This window comes from Bacillus rossius, chromosome 1, assembly GCF_032445375.1.
Source record: "Bacillus rossius redtenbacheri isolate Brsri chromosome 1, Brsri_v3, whole genome shotgun sequence".
Classification (NCBI taxonomy): Eukaryota; Metazoa; Arthropoda; class Insecta; order Phasmatodea; family Bacillidae; genus Bacillus; species Bacillus rossius.
The window spans coordinates 48764470-48782712 of record NC_086330.1 but is presented as its reverse complement, the minus strand read 5'-3'; the positions used below and the strand labels follow the sequence as shown (position 1 = coordinate 48782712).

The 18243-nt window shown below is 33.1% G+C and overlaps 1 protein-coding gene across 1 annotated transcript in view; it reads left to right on the top strand.

The window, feature by feature from the left end:
• Window positions 1–18243, top strand: part of LOC134535693 (DNA damage-binding protein 1) — a 110120-nt gene that overhangs the window by 316 nt on the left and 91561 nt on the right. Inside the window, exons 2-6 of the mRNA XM_063374891.1 lie at window positions 9221–9369; window positions 12615–12877; window positions 14371–14509; window positions 15209–15358; window positions 17417–17570. Coding sequence (XP_063230961.1) covers window positions 9221–9369; window positions 12615–12877; window positions 14371–14509; window positions 15209–15358; window positions 17417–17570 — 855 coding nt within the window. The remainder of the gene's footprint in view (window positions 1–9220; window positions 9370–12614; window positions 12878–14370; window positions 14510–15208; window positions 15359–17416; window positions 17571–18243) is intronic.

The following is an 18243-nucleotide window of genomic DNA, read 5'->3' as shown; positions in this document are numbered from 1 at the left end:
CGATAGCTTTTTTCCCGCTCTATATCGCTTTTGGCTCACGTTTCCCAGTATTTACTTTGCTATAAAACCCTTATACCATACTTTTGAATTTCATAAAAGGGTTAATTGTGACTGCCCAAAAGAACGTTTTTAAATATCAATCTTTCTAAGAATTTGATTAAGAAGAGGTAATCGTTTGTATCCTTTGTATCCATACAAAATAGTGATAATTCAACAAAAATGATTCATTTTTATTCATAAAAGTATGCAGAGGTAGATTTTATCATACAAAAGATAGAAAAATTAAAAAAAAATTCTTCCTCAAAGAATGTAATATTTTTAATGCCTAAATGGTTTGGTTGCAAAAACCTATTACGGCTCAGTCTCAGGCCGAATATGATGTTTCCTTTTCTTCTGGATCAATCATTTCAACAATGTTTTGTTATGACGTCACGTTAAACTATCGTCCGTAAACCGACTTTACAGACAACTATTTTTTTTTTTTTTTGTTGATTCCCAAAGTTAATGATCAAACTTAATATGAACATTATATATTAATACAGAGATACTAGTAAAACATTTTGAAAGCCCTTAAAATGAGGAAATTATTATTTACTTATAGTCAGATCTGTACATAATTCTAACTTTTATATTAATTTGTCAGTAATACTCTTAGCAAAAAAAAAATCACAGTTTCCTTCTTGTCACAAATCATGAAAATATATTTACAGCTGCAAAGCTTTCAAGTTGATATTTTCCTTTGGGTGAAGGATGTTGTTGTTTCAGAACGGGCTATTGGTATTTGGCCACAAGTTACAGCATTTGTCGATTCTTACAAAGGTAAACCCAAATCTGCTCTGTGTACCAAGTCTTTTCAGACTGTTCAGAAGGCTACTAAAGATCCACTGATGGTTGCCAAATTGTCTTTCTTTTCCTTTATTGGAAGTCAGGTACAACCATACCTCAAGTGCTACCAGACTGATTCCTCCATGATTCCTTTCCAAGCTTCTGACACAATAGAATTGTTGTATGGACTAATGTCATTATTCATAAAGAAGGAAATTTTGGATAAGGCAAACAATGATGTAGATTTGTGTGCACTTGATCCTAATAGCAAGTATAACACATTGTTTACGAAGAGTATCGAAACTGGTTTTGCAACAAGAAAACAACTGATTATGTGTGTTACACAAAAGAAAATCACAGACAAGGATGTTTTAGTGTTAAATCTGAATGTCTACAGTTATTGAAAGTATTGGTTAAAAGAATTCAAGATAAAAATCCATTGAAATATCCTGTAGTGAGATTTTCCAGGTGTCTTAACCCTAGAACTCTACTATGCAATGAAACTGAAACCACTGAAACATTTAAAAAGTTGCTTCAGCAGATTGAAAATAGAAAACTGATCAGTACAGGTGTGTGTGATGCAACTTTACTACAGTTCAAGTTGTTCCTCACAGAAGTGTCACCAGATCCTTCACAGTTTACTTACAAACTTTGATAGAAATACTCAAAGGTTAGATTCTTTTTTTGTAAATATTTCCTGGACAACAAACAGTATGCAGATTTGTAGAAAGTATTTAAACTTATTTTGACTCTCTGTCTCATGGCCAAGCATCTGTAGAACGTGGTTTCTCTGTCAACAGAGAAATGTTTGTGGAAAATTTAACAAAAAAACTCTAGTAGGTAACAATGAGGATTGTGTACGATGAATTTAAATATAAAAAAGTAAGTGATGTTATTTTCAGTAAAGAACTGTTGGCAAATGCTAGATCATCAAGAATGCGCTATCAGCACTTCTTGGATGAACAGAAGAAACAAACATCTAGAGAGGAAAGTAGTTGAAAGAGGTCACACACATGTTAGAAACTGTCCAAGAACTGAAGAAGAATAAGCTGCAGATTGAGAAATCAATTGATTCAATGAATAAAGAAGCTGATTCAATGGCATTACTTGCTGGGAAAAGAAATGATTTCACTCTTCTTTCAAAGTCCAACACATACAGGAAAAAAATCATGTGAATCGGCAGCCAAAGTCGCAAAGTTAAGTGAAGAGATTGAAAAATTGTCTAAAAACTGTTAAAAAAAGTAATAATTGTTTTGTTGTAGTTTAGAATCCTGGAAAAATATTGAAAAACAGCATTTTTATTATTATTAGTGTTTATCTTTGAATTAAGTGCTTGCCATTTTATCGATTACAAATAGTATCAAATAATAATTGTTATGTTTGAAAATCTGTGAAATGTCCTGGGAATGTCCTGGAATTGTCCTTCAAATTTTTTTTTTTTTTTTTTTTTTTTTCAAATTGTGTATGAACCCTGATGATGATAGAAAAAAACCTTTAAAGATATGTCCGCCTAAAATACATCAGAGATGAATACTTTTGTTTACCCAATTTAAATGTAATACTGTAGAGAAAAATGAAAATTTAGAACTATCAAATGTCTACTGTCACATCTCAATTTCTTATTGGCTCAACGAATAGCCGACATATCTTTTTGATGAAACAGTCATCAAGTTTGGTATTAGCACTGAAAAACAAAAATTACTTTGTATGAGGAATTCGTCACTAGCCCTCGATAAATGCTGACTAGAGGCAGTAAGCACGAGTCAAGTTATGCTGTTGGAAAAAGTAACTTGAATTCGCATGCTTATTGTCAGTATGCCGCTTTACATTCTAGTTGAATGATAATGCTGTTACAAGAAGTATTTGTGCCCAACTTTTAAATTCTTTAACTCTCCGCCAACAGGACAACTTAGGAAAACTTGGGGAATTAAAAAGATTTTTTCTAAACCTAGAAAACACAAGAAAATTGACAAAATGTTAATTACCAACTGGATTAGTAATTTAAAAATACAGTTGTGTTTCTTTAATCTCTTAAAACCAGTCTGATGTGTAAAAACAAATTAATGTATACTAGTTGAAAACCCATTTATCATTATTAATTAAACTTAAAACAATTACTAATGAATCAACTATGTATTGAGATAATGATTTGTAGTACAACCAAATGCAGATATAGCCATTCACCTGGTTACAATTAATAATGTATTGTTTCAGAGTTTGATCCAATTGAGTGGTTTTGTTTACAGAATGGCAGCATTGGTTGCATAGTATTATTGGAGATAACAACACTGCAAACTTTGTATGGGGAAAAGGTTTTTATGATTAATTTGAAATGTTTTGTGTGGTTGAAACGTGTTTTGATAGATATTCTTAGTGCACTATATTTGTGTTATCTTACAAAATTGATTATTGAGACAGGGTAATCTCAGGGAAATTATCTAGATTAAGAGTATGGGAACCCTGCTCTGCAGTGGCGGATCCAGGATTTTAGTTTGGGGGGGGCCTTGACCCAGCAAAGGGCAATGTGAAGTTAACTATCTGACACCCATAAGTTAGTGTGACATATTTTCCCCTACCCTGAACTATTTAGATGTGATTACAATTTTTTATATATATATATATATATATATATATATATATATATATATATATATATATATCTCTGTATGTTTAACTAAACTTACAGAAACACCACAGATCTTATTCTTGTTAACGGGAACTGAAGAAAAATTATTTTAAATATTTTAGCAATTACTTTTACACATCAACAAATGGTTTAAAATTTTATAAACACCAATTTAAGCATAACTTGTTAATTATTTACTGTACAAAAGGATAAATATTTATAATACATCCAAAATGTACAAACAATACACCTGAATAATAATTCATGTGTGTGTAGATCACACTGATTAAGTGTTGCCAACATGCATTTCAATATTATTCAAAAATATTTCTTAGTCCTCATTAGTTTTAACAAGAATTTTTTAGAAATTATGTGAGTCCGGTTAAGTTAAATCGTGCAGCATATCATCTTAAAAACCCAAGACTACTAAGTTACAAATGACTTGATTAACTAGTGATTTTATTTTGTAGCACAAATAATTATCTTAAATGACAAAGTCTACTTTCACTACCAAAAAAAATTGGTTGTCTGTAAAGTCGGTTTACGGACGATAGTTTAACGTGACAACACCATAACAAAACATTGATGGAATGATTGAACACTTTTATGAATAAAATTGAATCACAACAATATCAACAACTTAACTAACTCTTCAGAACTGCTATAATGTAATTTAATTATTTACTCTCTCTAATGTTGCTGTAACGCAATTAGTAAATTACCTTGTCCATAGGTAATTAACATAGAGAATACAATATAAAAAAATACATACAATTATCTGAACTCCAAAATTAAACAGGATTTATTACTAAACTTAAAAATAAAATTAAACAAGGTTGCTTATACAGTCGTGTCATGTAATAAAATAAAACAAATAATAAATTAGGTATGGGATTACGTTGGACACAAAAAATACAAGTGTTCAGATAATATAAAGAATTTAAAAGAAAATAGATGCTAGCTCATGATCAGTCAGTTCGCAAGAGATCTTTAATCAAAAGACTTCTGAGTGTATGTTGTGTGATTAGAAATTGTGCCGTAAATAATGAATACTGAGACTTAAAACGTTGTTCACAAAAATGTAAATAAATAATTATTTATAATTGTTTATGTCCCGAAGCAACCACAGTTTATCACGAAAAATTATTGATAATATTCGCAGTATGCTAGTATGGCATTCTCTCAGGATTTAGCATACCACATAGCCATACTGGAATTGCCGCTGTCTTCATGAATTACAATTACGACCCCAGTAAAAACAATTGTAACAGAACTTCGCTGAAGTTCTGGGGCGTAATTTTTCATAAGATTTGCGAATCTGCGACGTAAGATATTCCTTAAATCCCGCGTCGAAAAGGCCCGACGCGGAACCCCACACAAGCCACAATATGGCACACCCAGGGACGTCGGAACATTTTAATAAGTGGGGGGGGGCGATAAGATGTATCACACTTACCTCAGTCCTAGAGCAGGGGGTCCAGGGGTCCTCCCCGGAAAAATTTGGAATTTTAGATGCAACATTGTGCTATTTAATGAGTTTCCGAACCAAAATATGAAATATACCATTCCAAGACGTAGTATGTATTAAATACTATTCTGACAGTAGATGTAATACAATTTGAATAAAATACCATCTAGGAATTTACAATCATTTTACAGTATATTGACAATCATAAATTTGATTTTCTAATCAATGTGATCACCAATGCAATGTTTGTAACTACTGGTTGAGAAAAATACTACTAGGACCAAACATTTATTCTGGGAAAAGAAGGGGGGCGAAATGCTACTCTCGCCCCCCCATGCATAACAGCACGGGGGCGACTCGCCCCTGCTGCCCCCCCTGTTCCGACGTCCCTGGGCACACCAGACAGGATACTCAATAATTCAGCCACAGAATAAACAATTGCCAATTGTTTATTCTGTGATTCAGCTAACCAAATAATAGCGTCACTAGGAACAATGTTTCAATACACAGTTCAAAAGTTCCGCCGATTTTCGGGCCAATCATCGGCCGTCAAAAACGTAATCCAAAACGATTTTTAGAGGTTATATAAACGAAAAATGTATAAATTGTACATAAATAATCATGCTCACACAAAATTAAACAGTGAAAAATAAAATAAATGATTTAAATTAAAGTTTCAGTGTTTCATTTTCGTTCGGTTCGCCCTCTTCTGTAAGAAAAACGAACGAAGATCCCCTTGTTTACGTTTCTCTCATTTTTCCAAAATTTGACAAAAGCAAATAAAAGAACGCCGCGATAAAAGTTAATAATCACTTGAATAGCTCATTCTATTGTGTTGAATCCCACAAACCATACATGAAGGCCTATGTATCTCGAGTACAAGGCGCGACTGCGGGGCGGGCAGGTGGGGCGGGGGTGAGGGCGGGCCTTTTGGAAAGAGGAGAGCGAAGAGGTGATACCGTGCGCTCTCCCCCTTTCCCACACACCCTTTCCACATAATCTTTGTTACAGCCGAAGCTCTTATTACAAGCACTATATACATTTCGTTTACGTCTCGCGCGAACCTGTTGTTGGTGCATAATCGTGTGTGCTTTGTGTAGTCATAATGGAAGTGGACCCAGATGCTTTTGGGGGGGGCTTGAGCCCCTTAGCCCCCCCCCCCCCCCCCCCCCGGATCCGCTACTGCTGCTCTGTATTTAGCAATTACTTTTACTGTTCACAGAAAAAGGTATTAATGTACAAAAAAAAATATTCTCTTCAAAAACTCAGAACTATTAAGAAAATAGTCTCAAAGATATTTAAATGGGTCCAGCTAAAAATAGTCAAATCACCAACTCGCTTGCAAGTTAGCTTAAGCAGTGTAACTCGCCTCAATAGAGTTTAGAGCATTACAAAGAAGCCTTGTGAATTGCATGTAAAATATTGTTACGTGTGAGAAAACAGGTTCAAAAAAGATAGCCGAATTAATTAAATACGGTTTTACTTATTAACTTTTCTTTTCACTATTAATTAAATTACAACACTCAAGATTTCTGTCTACAAATTAATTACTCTTTCATTTAGTCCATAGTTTACTCTCCCCATAGGAGCTGCTTGTTTTTTACCTCGCACCTCTGTCCCAACACAATGCCTCGCACTACTCGCTCATTCGTCCATAGCACACAGCACAGTCCCAATGCACTAGTGTCCGCACACGAAGCCTAGTCGCTTGTCGTCCGGTTATCTCTCGCCAAGAGGTCACTTGCCCTCTTCACTTCACTCTACTGCCTTGGAGGCTGGCGTTTACATTTTTATACCTCTCAACCCCCCTTCTGGATTGATCTTGCACCCCTTTGAAGTCAGGGTCGACTTGACACTCGAAGCTCCCAGAACAATAACATCCTAGTTAGGCCACTCCAGGAGCCCCCAGATTCCTCCAGAGGGATGAAGGGTTCAATGACAAAACACCAATGATGGGGGGATAGCTAGGACACAAACACACAAACTGAGGTACCTGGCATTGCCCAGGCTTTAAGAATAGTAAAGAGGCTTTTTTTAAAGTAACTCTAATACACAAATGTAATGTTTTATTTCAGAAATTTTAACTGTGCATGAAGAGATGGGAGTAGTTTTTGTTTTAAATCAGATGTAGACAGTAATTTTTGTTTTTATTTTGAATGTCAAGTGTGCAAAATTTTATCAAAACGTACTAAAATTCTGCTTTAAAGGGTGGGATGAGGGTAAAAGAATAAAGGTTATATGCCTACCTAGTGTAAAATAACAAAACCAATGGACTTAGGTATGTATTAAAAGTTACTATAACTATGATATAATTTTATTAAATTTTATTTTTTAAAATGCAATAAGTTGTATAAAAAATGAAAGTTTAGTGCAGTGGCAAGATCTGAAAATAAAACCATGTAATTCAACACCACGCATTTAACCACTGAGCTAAAGAGTAACGCTATAAAATTTTGGGGAATATTATTTTATCATATTTTTAATCCTAGGATTAAAATATTTTTAAAGTTGCAATTATTTCTTTATGTGACTGTTAAAATTCATATAATTTATTCAAGGGTAGTTTTGCTGTCATAAAGATTTATTTGGCACACTTATGTGCTTAGTACAGCCCCCCCCCTCTATATACAGATTTATGGCACCACACCTGGACGACTTCGGCTGGTAGGAATAGCAGAAACATGCATGCACTTTAGACTTTATCATGTTGAACTTTCGTCCAGGTGCATGCATACTTTTTTGCATTTCTGTTGCTTACCCTCAATATGCCCAAAGAATTGTGGCGTCAAAAATAAAATGTAAAAGTTAGAATCAAAGTTGCAGTTATTAAGTATGGCATGACATATTTTGCTTATTAATTATAGCAGATACTTGAATATAAACTGTCCAATAAAATAGTTTTCAAAAAATGACAAGGGGTTAACCTAGGTGAAACATTTAATGAAACAAAACAAACACCCAATCATAGAGCTCACATAAAAATACTATAGATGTGTGGGAAAGTGATGTACATGTCTATGAAAGCATGGAACAAGAGACATTGCATAGCAGGTATGTAGCCAAAGTACCAGCTTAAAAGAAATAGTATAAAAATAACCAAAATTTAGCATTCACTTAGTTATATTTTCTCAGTATATTAAAAGTAAAATTATAAATATTAAAATTTTTAACAATTATTTATTTCACTAAAAAGTAATTGGTCCTGTATCAGTTCTGTTTCTAAGTAAGCATTGTTCATAGTCTCTTTCTTAGTGATGTGATGTTGAACTAGGAGCTTGAAAGATTGTGCATTGTCTTTTAAACTTTTAACTTTTAAATTTGTAATTATTTTCCTTGTGGTTTGAAAGGGAAGGAGGGAACCAAAATTATGTCTAGTCTTTAAGGTACACATTAAAGGCAAGAGGTTTTCTGACAAATGATTTGTGGGTTTGTGTTAATTTAGTTTACTTTGTGTGTAGTTAATCATAATAGGTGCACCATTTCCAAAGTGTTGTTTACATAATTTCGTGGGTGCACGGGGATAAGGGGATAAGTCAAATGTTGGAAAAAAATGTTTTTTTTTTTTTTTATGGTATGGAATGAAGGAGAACAAGCTCTACAAAATGGTCCAAATGGGTTAAGTCTAGCATCCTTGTGTGTTATTCTATGGCACTGAACTTTTGGAGTTACATCACAAACTGACAGTTTTCGTGCGTGAAAAAGGGGATAAGTCATTTACAGTGACATTTTGACATATCCCCTTTTTCCCGCGCACCTGTGATTTTACTTATATCTTGAAAAAAGAGTTGTGTATTTTTAATGATCAGTTTGTATGATGTCAGTTTATTAAAATGTAATAATTCTTGCAAAATTGCTTTTCAGTAAAACTAGATTAAATTTATAAAGTAGTTTTCATAAGAACTGCAATTCACTAGCGTGTTGGTGTAATGTGTCATGCCATCATATTAGTCTTTCTGCTCAGGGAAGCATTGTATGATTTGTATGATATTTGCAGCATTTGAAATTTCTTGGTGATTGTGGTACAGTTGCATGCTAAGAAAAGAAAATTAAGTTTAATGAATAAACAATGAAGTCTGATTATGGGTGTTATAATCGAAAAAACTTTTTAAAGGTATAAAGTATTTTAGGTTTTCCAAAACATTGGATTGCTTTGGTCCTAATCATCATAAACTTAGAACATGAATGTTTAGAAGTAATATTTTTGCTTGTAATTTAGATGTTCATTATGTAGAGCTTCAAAAGATTTTAACATTTGACACTGTAATTATTTTATAATTGACTGTAAAATCCAATTATTTCAGGTAACTTCACTGCGCCAAATGATCTGAATTTGATCCTTGCCAAGAACACACGCTTGGAGATTTACCTTGTGACACCAGAAGGTTTGCGTCCTCTGAAGGAAGTGGGCATCTACGGGAAGGTTGCTGTGATGAAGTTCTTCAGGCCACCAGTAAGCATCATGTTTCTCACCTTTCATGATAACATGCAAGGTGGACTTTAAAACAGTTCTTAACTTTGTTATATATCTTCAAATTTTAATTTATTATGCCTTAAGAAAATGTGGGAAGTTTACATATTACTGGACAACAAAATCTCTAGTACATTCTGCTTTTGGAAAACTACCACGAGTGACACTTTTTATAAACTTTATTATTTAATAATTCAAATGCATGCAAAAGTTGTTAAAATATTTGTTTATAGTAATAAATAATGTCATGTGTGGTGAGTGGTGTTTGAACTTGAGAACACCATCCCAGATGCTTGCCTCTCTATTCTGGAGTTCCTTTTCCTGGAAGATGTTGAGATGCTCATCGGGGTCTCGGTGGTTACCTCACCACAAGGCAGCCAAGTCGTGGGAGGCGCTGCTGAGTCTCATTCAGTGGCACGGGTTTCCCACTAGAGCAGTCAGTAAATGATAATTCAATACAATTTCCAGTGCAAGGCAGTGTATTGTGCCAAGCGAACACAAATAACGAAGTCTGGCCCTTTATGTCACTCTGATGGCTGTCCCTTAAATGCCAACTGAGTCAAAGGAAACGAAACAGGGCAATGCTGAACTGCCTGTGAAGATCTTGCAGGCCGTACAATGCCATAGAGAGTCTAAACAGACTGATGGTCTGTAAACGGGCGGTCGAGCAGCAGTTACCTTTTAAGACAGTGCCACAACACAATAAGAAATGTTGGCTAAAAGCGGCAAACCTTTGAAATTAGTGCATCAGTAAGCAAGCAGCGCCCATAAATGGATTTTTAAATCTGCAGCGATGGCCAAGGCAGGCTTGATGGAAAGTCCTGTGACACTCATCGTACAAGATGCTGTGCACTCACTCCTTGTCCAGGATCTCCTGGCTGTTGGCAAAGGCGCTCGCAATGACAGCAATCTTTGCAGAGGTATTCTAGGCCGTTGGTGTTCCTTCACTTGTCTGGCCAACTCAGTCACATGTAGAGCTGTCCACAATGTGTGCATTCTCATGAGATGATTGCCTTTGCCCTCGTCTGCAGTCATAGCTTTATTACAGGTTATTAATCTTGGGTGTCAATGGATGTTTCAGCATCTCCCCAAAGTTGTGGATGATTGTCGGAAATAGTCAGCAACATCAGAGTAATTGTAACCAAATGTTGAAGGAACCTCTTCTCTTTGGGTGGATGGTAGGGCTGGCCTTTTGAAAGGAGGGGGGGAATAGGAAATTTGATGCTTGTTAAGAGTCATAGTGTACAGCACTCATCAAATTTTTTCCACCTGTCTTATACTAGTGGGGAAAAAATGTGTGTGACTCATTACACATCATAAAAGTGAAGCTTCTTTGGTAATTCAAACCTCGAATAGTAAGTATATCTTAAGGGGTAAAATTGCAGAGAGAAAGAGAAAGAAGATGATTTTCTAAAAAATTACACAGTGTAAGTTTTTTTTATTAATTTCCTTTTAAAGTATTTAAGCTTCCTAAACTTTTTTATTAGTAATTTGATTAAAATATAAATAAATTAATAAAAATGAATAAACATAATTATTACTCACTTCAAAATACTAATTGCTCAGGATATCAATAATATTATTGATCAATCAGTAATGATTAATTAACAATAAATATTTATCACTGTTGAAATAAACCATAAAGAAAAACTGTGCGTATTACTGTTTCTTCAAACAATTCTGCCATTTGTAACGTGTCAAATCTCTGAACGAAATATGAAATTCATAATAGGTAGCACTACCTATGCGGAAAATGCAGGGACTGTCTCAACAGCGCTCTCTACGCTGCTGGTTGAACAAGGAGGAACATGAGCATGCTGTTAGCAAATATAAAATTCTAGGCATTCACAGCTGACTGTATAGGATACCTATATCTATGTTTTGAAACAAGTGCTTGTGCCCACTCTCTGTCTTATTCTTTCGTTCATCTGTTGCTTTCGTTCTATTTTTTTTTGTGCGGGGGACGAATCATCATGTATTGTAGTGCTCTCTTTATATCTCTTTGGCCAAGTACCTATTCTCTGTCCTTTTCATGTCAGAAACGTTTCACAAAAAGTTGCATTAAAATTTGGCTTTAAAATTTTACTCTCATGCCCAAAGAAGTTTCATTAAAAAAAAAAAATATTGAACAGTATTTTGCATTGTAACTCTATGACGCTAAAGAACATGCAGGTAAAATATTAAAAGCTAATCATTTCCCTATTGAATTTCATGACCAGGCCTCTACAGAATATCTGAAAGTTTAGGAGCCAGACACAAAATCTAGGGGCCAGCTATAAAACAAAAATATACTTTTGGAAGAGTTCTACTTTCAGATTTGATTTTAATGTTAAAGTTTTAAATCCTACCTTAATTAAAACTTGGTACACTATCAGTAATTAGACTTAACTTAGTATATTTGAAATAATGTCATGGTTGCTTGGATGCAGTCATTACTGTACAACAAGATTTCGTAACAAGTGATGGGTCAATTCCAAAATTTTCTAAAGCGAATCTTGAATTCGAATCTCACGGAGTAGGTTCCTCAAATATACCCCTCGAATCCAATTCTAGGTGTCAAGGGTTAAAAATAAAATAATGTACAAGAAGTGAAAAATATTAACTATGGTGTTGAAACAATCAACCCTTTAAATGTTCGTTTTAAAACATAAGTTTGCAGAAGCAATACATATTGTAATTTTATTTATATAGTTATGTATTTAAAGTACAATATCTAAGGAAAAGGTAACAGAATATGTATGAAAGAAATAGTTGATCTAGTAAACTTTAGAGGATATCAGTGCTGGAATTTTTTTATTTACTTTTATTTCCTCTAATATTTTTCTTCATGTCTTTTTCCTTGAATATTGAATCCTTCGAATACTAAAGATTTGAGGATTTAATTGGCCCATTCCTAGTAACAACAAATTTGGTTGATGTTTTTAAAACTATTGTATAGTTATATCTGGATATCTTGGCAGAATCAGTTTAGCGTCATGGCAACCTACTGCCCAGGATTTGAAGAGTGTAGAGCCCTGTTTATGACTTATAATTTTTTTTTCTTATATGACAGGACGTTTCATTCTTCTTAACTCTTTCACCAATCTAGAACAAGCTTTGTGTGGTATTTAATGTCATATTAATTAACATTGTTTGATGAATAGTTTTAAAAAAAACTTTTTTTTCGTGCATCTAATAAGTATTAATTTACGTAAGGTTCTAAAATTTTATTCATGTTTTTTTCTCAGCATGAGAAGAAAGACCTGCTATTTTTGGTCACTACGAGGTATAATGCCATGATCTTGGAATGCACGGGGAAAGCAGAGAACTTGGAAATAATAACAAAGGCGCATGGAAATGTGGCAGACCGAATAGGAAAACCATCAGAGACCGGGATTATTGCAGTTATTGACCCAGAGGCACGAGTGATTGGTCTTCGCCTGTATGATGGCCTCTTCAAAATAATACCACTGGAAAAAGATAACAATGAGCTAAAAGCTTCAAGCATCAGGTAAGCATGCTTATTGTTCAATATTATAATCAAGCTTGCTATTATTAACATGAAAAAATAATAAATTTATCCTTTTTTGTCTCGAAATTTGGTGAAGAAAGTTTTTGTATTTACATAAAAATTTGATGTCTTATAGTTAGGCCTGTGCAGATATCAGTTTTTTAGTTGAATCGAATATGGATACCAAATTATTCTCGAATACATGTATATAATTTGAATAGTTAAAATGAGAATTAGAATTCCACTAAATTTTTTTTTGCAACATATAACAACTTCTGGAAAATTAGACAAATAATAATAAAATGAAAGGTTGGTTAGGTTAAGTCAGTAACAATGTTCATATGAAAAATGTTTGTTAAAATATTTAAATTATGAAATAAAAAAATTTTGTTTTTAATCATGCAGTCTACCTGACAATATAATTTAACTTAACCTTACCAACAAACATTTCATTTCAGTACCCATTTGCCTTATTTGCCAGTACCTGCTACTCTACATGTTGATACTGAAAATTTTCTGAACTGCGAAATACCGTGAAATTTAATCCATTTCACAAAAAAATTCCATTTTTTTTTATAAATGCTGTATTTTACACATTAGTGATTAAATGAGCTCATATTTACATTTTTAAACCCTACTTATTCACTATGAGTTTTCGTTGTTAATGGCAGCTAGGTAAATTGTATTTTATTTTAGAAATCGTATAAACACAATTTTGCTAATTTAATGTGCAATTTTAAACTATTATTTATGTTTTTATATATTTTTGAGTCACAAAATCTATTTCGTCACAGACACTTACAGCAAGTAAACTGCTGCTGTATCACATGGTGCTGGAGTGATTGTAAACTATTGATTTATATGCTGTTGAAACTATGACATTTATTCTTTTAATGGCCATCGCAACAGTGTGTCCATGTTTTGAGGTGTTGTAGTCCATGTTTGTTGTTCTTTATTTATATTTTCCCACGTCTGGTATGTGTGAGGAAATGAATACACATATTTTGTTTTCAAGTTTAAATTACAAATATGTATGTTAAGAATCATTTTTTTCCATTACCTTTAAGCAAGACAGTAGCGAAAAAAAAATTTTTGAATGGTTTTTTAAAAAGTTGCACTTTGTTCATATTTTTAATTATGAAGTCCCATTAAAACATCAATAAACGGTATTTAAATTGCACAAATGACTTAATATGGTATACGAAAACTCACGAAGTAATCTATGTTAAATATTTGTTATTATAAAGTGTTAGTATTTGAGGTCGAATCTAATATGAATATTTCATTATTTGTATTTGAAAATTCAAATATTTGTACATGTCTACTTATATTAGTTAGTATTCGAGGTCGAATCTAATATGAATATTTTATTATTTGTATTTGAAAATTAAAATATTGGTACAGGTCTACTTATATTAACAACTATTTATAATTTCATTTGTGTTTGTGTGAAAATTTAAGTTTAATTTTTAAGATCAATTTTTTACTTCTAGAATGGAAGAACTCCAAGTTCAGGGTCTTGAATTTCTACATGGTTGTGCGAATCCAACTATCATACTTATCCACCAGGATCTTAATGGTCGCCACGTCAAGACACACGAGATATCATTACGAGAGAAAGAATTTGTGAAGGTATTGTCTAAAAATAATCTTTAATATATCAGTGTTTTTCGTAGATATATCTCATTCAATAGTTATATGTATATAGTAAATCCATCCCAAATATAAACAACAGGTAGATATTTAGAACCTTATGTTTTCCGAAGTATTTTTTGTGTATTGTCATCTTATGCCTTTGTACCAAGGTTGTATGGGAAAACATACCATCTCAATGGTATGATTTACTTCAGTCCAATTTGCCATGGGTGGTTTAATTTACCCTGTCAACATTTTCAGTTTGAAATGTTTGAATTTTGTCAACGATTATTTATGGCAGCCATTATTTACCTTTTATTTTAACATTTAGGAATAATAAACTTAAAGAATTTCTTAGCAAATAAATACACATTCAAATTAGTTTCACTCTTTATCTTCCAAATGCATATATCAAAAAGATTGTCAGTTATTGTATGCCGCTGATAAAATTGTATGCTAATTGGCCACAAACTGAAATTGATGCATAGCAGCAAGAAAAGTTTGAATTAAGACAAACTTTCTTTGCGCTCTGCACTTTCTCTTTTGCTGTGAATGTGCTGTTTTACAGTGTTGCAGCTGCTATCTGTTTGTTTACATTCAACTTATGTATGTTTGTACTGTATGCATTATGTTGCGAATGTAGCCCAGCATTTATGAATAAATCGGCTTTTAATGATAATGCTGTTTGTTACGTAGATTCCGTGGAAACAAGACAATGTGGAGACAGAAGCTTCAATGGTAATTCCTGTACCAGAACCTCTTGGTGGAGCAATAATAATTGGCCAGGAATCAATTTTGTATCATGATGGCACAACTTACGTTGCAGTTGCCCCGCCCATTATCAAGGTAATAATGTTACCACAGCTTAGTCTAGTGTAAATAACTGTTTTAGTTTATTTACTCTGTGGCTATTAAATAAGTTAGTAATTGTTAAGGCATTTTGACTACAGACAGTCGGAAACAGTAATTACCAACATGCAAAATAGGCATCTGAAGTTCTAATAGTTTCTTCTACAAATGCACAGCTGTAGGCTTATCAAGATAATCTCACTTATTAAAGGCTATAAGACTAGAAGCCTTTGGCTCAACTATGTCCAAAAATACCTACATTCCACTAGGATTTCTGACCTTGATGTCCTACACAGTTCTAAATGTAGTGATATGGTTAGTTAATTTTTGCTTCCTACCACCATTGTAAAAAACTAAAGTCTCTGAAACCAAGAAAGGGAAAATCATTAGCTGGGTTCAAGGTATTGGGGATGAAGCAAACCTCCGAAAATAACTAACTAGTCATGAATGCTTTAGTGGACTATATGGATAATAATAGTAGTTTTCAAAATAAGTTTAATCAATCAAGGAAACTTTATGACTCACAGTAAGTATTGAGGTATTGCAAAAATAAAATATCAATGTTTGTAAATTTAATAATTTTTTATAGTAACTTTCAAACTTAAACTCATTTATATTTAAACACTGCTTGAATATAAAATGTACTCATCTTAAAAAGTTTATTCAAATAATATTTTTAAGCTCTGTGCTGAGAACTTGAAGAATGGAAGTGTGTGAGATGTTCATACGCACTCATGTTATGGCAGCTTGGAAATCCTAGTGTTTTTACTTTTATGGGTTTTTACTTTTACCCATGCCACTTATATGCCAAAAAATTTTGTCACACATTAAGAACTTAATTTGCTATCCATATTGTAAATTTGGATAGCAAATTGTTTGGTTGATAATTGTAATTATCTTAATAAGTAGTAAAACCTACAAGAACATCTATTTTGTATGAAGAAGGTTTTTCCCAACACCATTTTCTCTTATTGTCAAATACACAATGAAATTTCATTACTCTTATTGGACACATATGTATATTCATTTTTAATTTCTGATATGGGAATTCATGTCTATAAATTATGTATTTCATGTTTTTTTTGTTTGTTTTTTTTGGCATTTTGTAGCATAACACATCCAAATACTCCAAAAATTATTTTCTTACAAGCAATCTAATGATGTGAATTTTAAAGTTATAAAATATTGCACATATATACATGTAATTCTTTTGTGTTGCTTTAAAATATAAAAACTATATATTCCCTTTATTTTTACTTAAAATGAGTTCATTATCATTTTCAAGAATACAAGTACTTGCAGGCTGGTACTTGTAGATGCACGCACACACACAAAGTAAACACATTTTTTGCAGAGATGCCTGGTTACAACATTTAGTAATGAGAGCAGGAATAGACAAAATGAGTGAATTATGTTCGTGCGGAAATAGATAAAACCTAAAAAAAATTTAATAACTCGGTTTGTAACTAATACCAATATGTGCTGATAAAACATCACGAAAAACAAATGTAATGTCCATAGCGAAGAATATAAACAATTTATTTCTGAGAGAACTTATTGTGTAAGGGGAGCATGTGGATAATTATAGTGATTAAGTTTAGTTTTATTATGGAATGGTTGCAAAATAACTCTGTTTATTATTTTTGGGGAAATTCTGTCTTAAATTTTTTATCTTTGGAATTTTGTCCAACCTCAGGCAAGAGAACATATTATTGTTTCTCTGTCCAAAGAAGCTGATCCAACAAGCACAACGTAACTGCGTTTCTGTAAAAATGTTTCTTTTTGTGTGTGTGTTTGTGTATCTTCAAGTACTAGCCTTTAAGTACGTTTGTGTGTTCTTGCCAATTTTTCTGTTATTTAGTGTTTTAATATCTCTCTGTTAACATACATTCCTTCTCAGTTAGTTTCTTCGTTTCACATGTCTTGTACTTTCACATGAAAAGAAAAACATCTAATCCTTGAGAAAACCATCTCAATATTTACTACAGGATAACATGGCATGTGTGACATGTGACAGTAGGGTGGGGGGGAAAGTGAATTTTGTGTATGTTTCAGCAAAGCACTATAGTGTGTCATGCACAAGTGGATCCAAGTGGTGCTCGTTACCTCCTAGGCGATATGGCGGGCCATCTCTTCATGTTGCTTTTAGAACAGGAGGAGAAGATGGATGGCGTATCAGTTGTGAAGGATCTCAAAGTTGAGCTGCTCGGTTTGTATGCTTTTATTACTTGTTTTTTGGTGTGATACTTGTGTTCGAGCATGGTGGTGGAAACCACAGCACACTGGGGTTTTCATGGCAAGGTGATTCAGCGTTGATTTGCCCCTGCGTTCCACAGTAGGGAAGTGAAGAGACATCACAATGTCCATTCCTGGACGGGAAAGGAAATTTTCCGCAACAGTGAAAACCCATGTTTCGGCTGGGAATCGAACCCGGGCCCTTTGACTTACTAGCCAGGAACTCTAAATTTAAAATATTAAAACTATATACCTATTATTTTTACTAAAATTAGTTCATAATACAGTAAAAATGTGTTAAGATGTTTTTCAAGAAACTGTATGCTAAAAACATCTTAACAAGGAAAACTTCTTAAAAGGAAAATGCAGTTGCTGCATAAAAACTAATTTTACTCAAATGACTTACTGAATTAACTCAAAAATTACACTTACCTATTATTATCGTGAGGGTGGTGGAAAAAGTATACAAGTATATTAGTAAACTGAATTATACCAAACTGATTTTTCAATAATCTCAAAAAATTTATCAAAAAAATACTAGCAAAAAAAATTAACTAGCATTTACTGTTTTGAAAAATACTGGGTCAGAGTTGTTTGTTTTAACACATATTCAGATTGATATATCACAAAATTTTCCAGTTCCCACA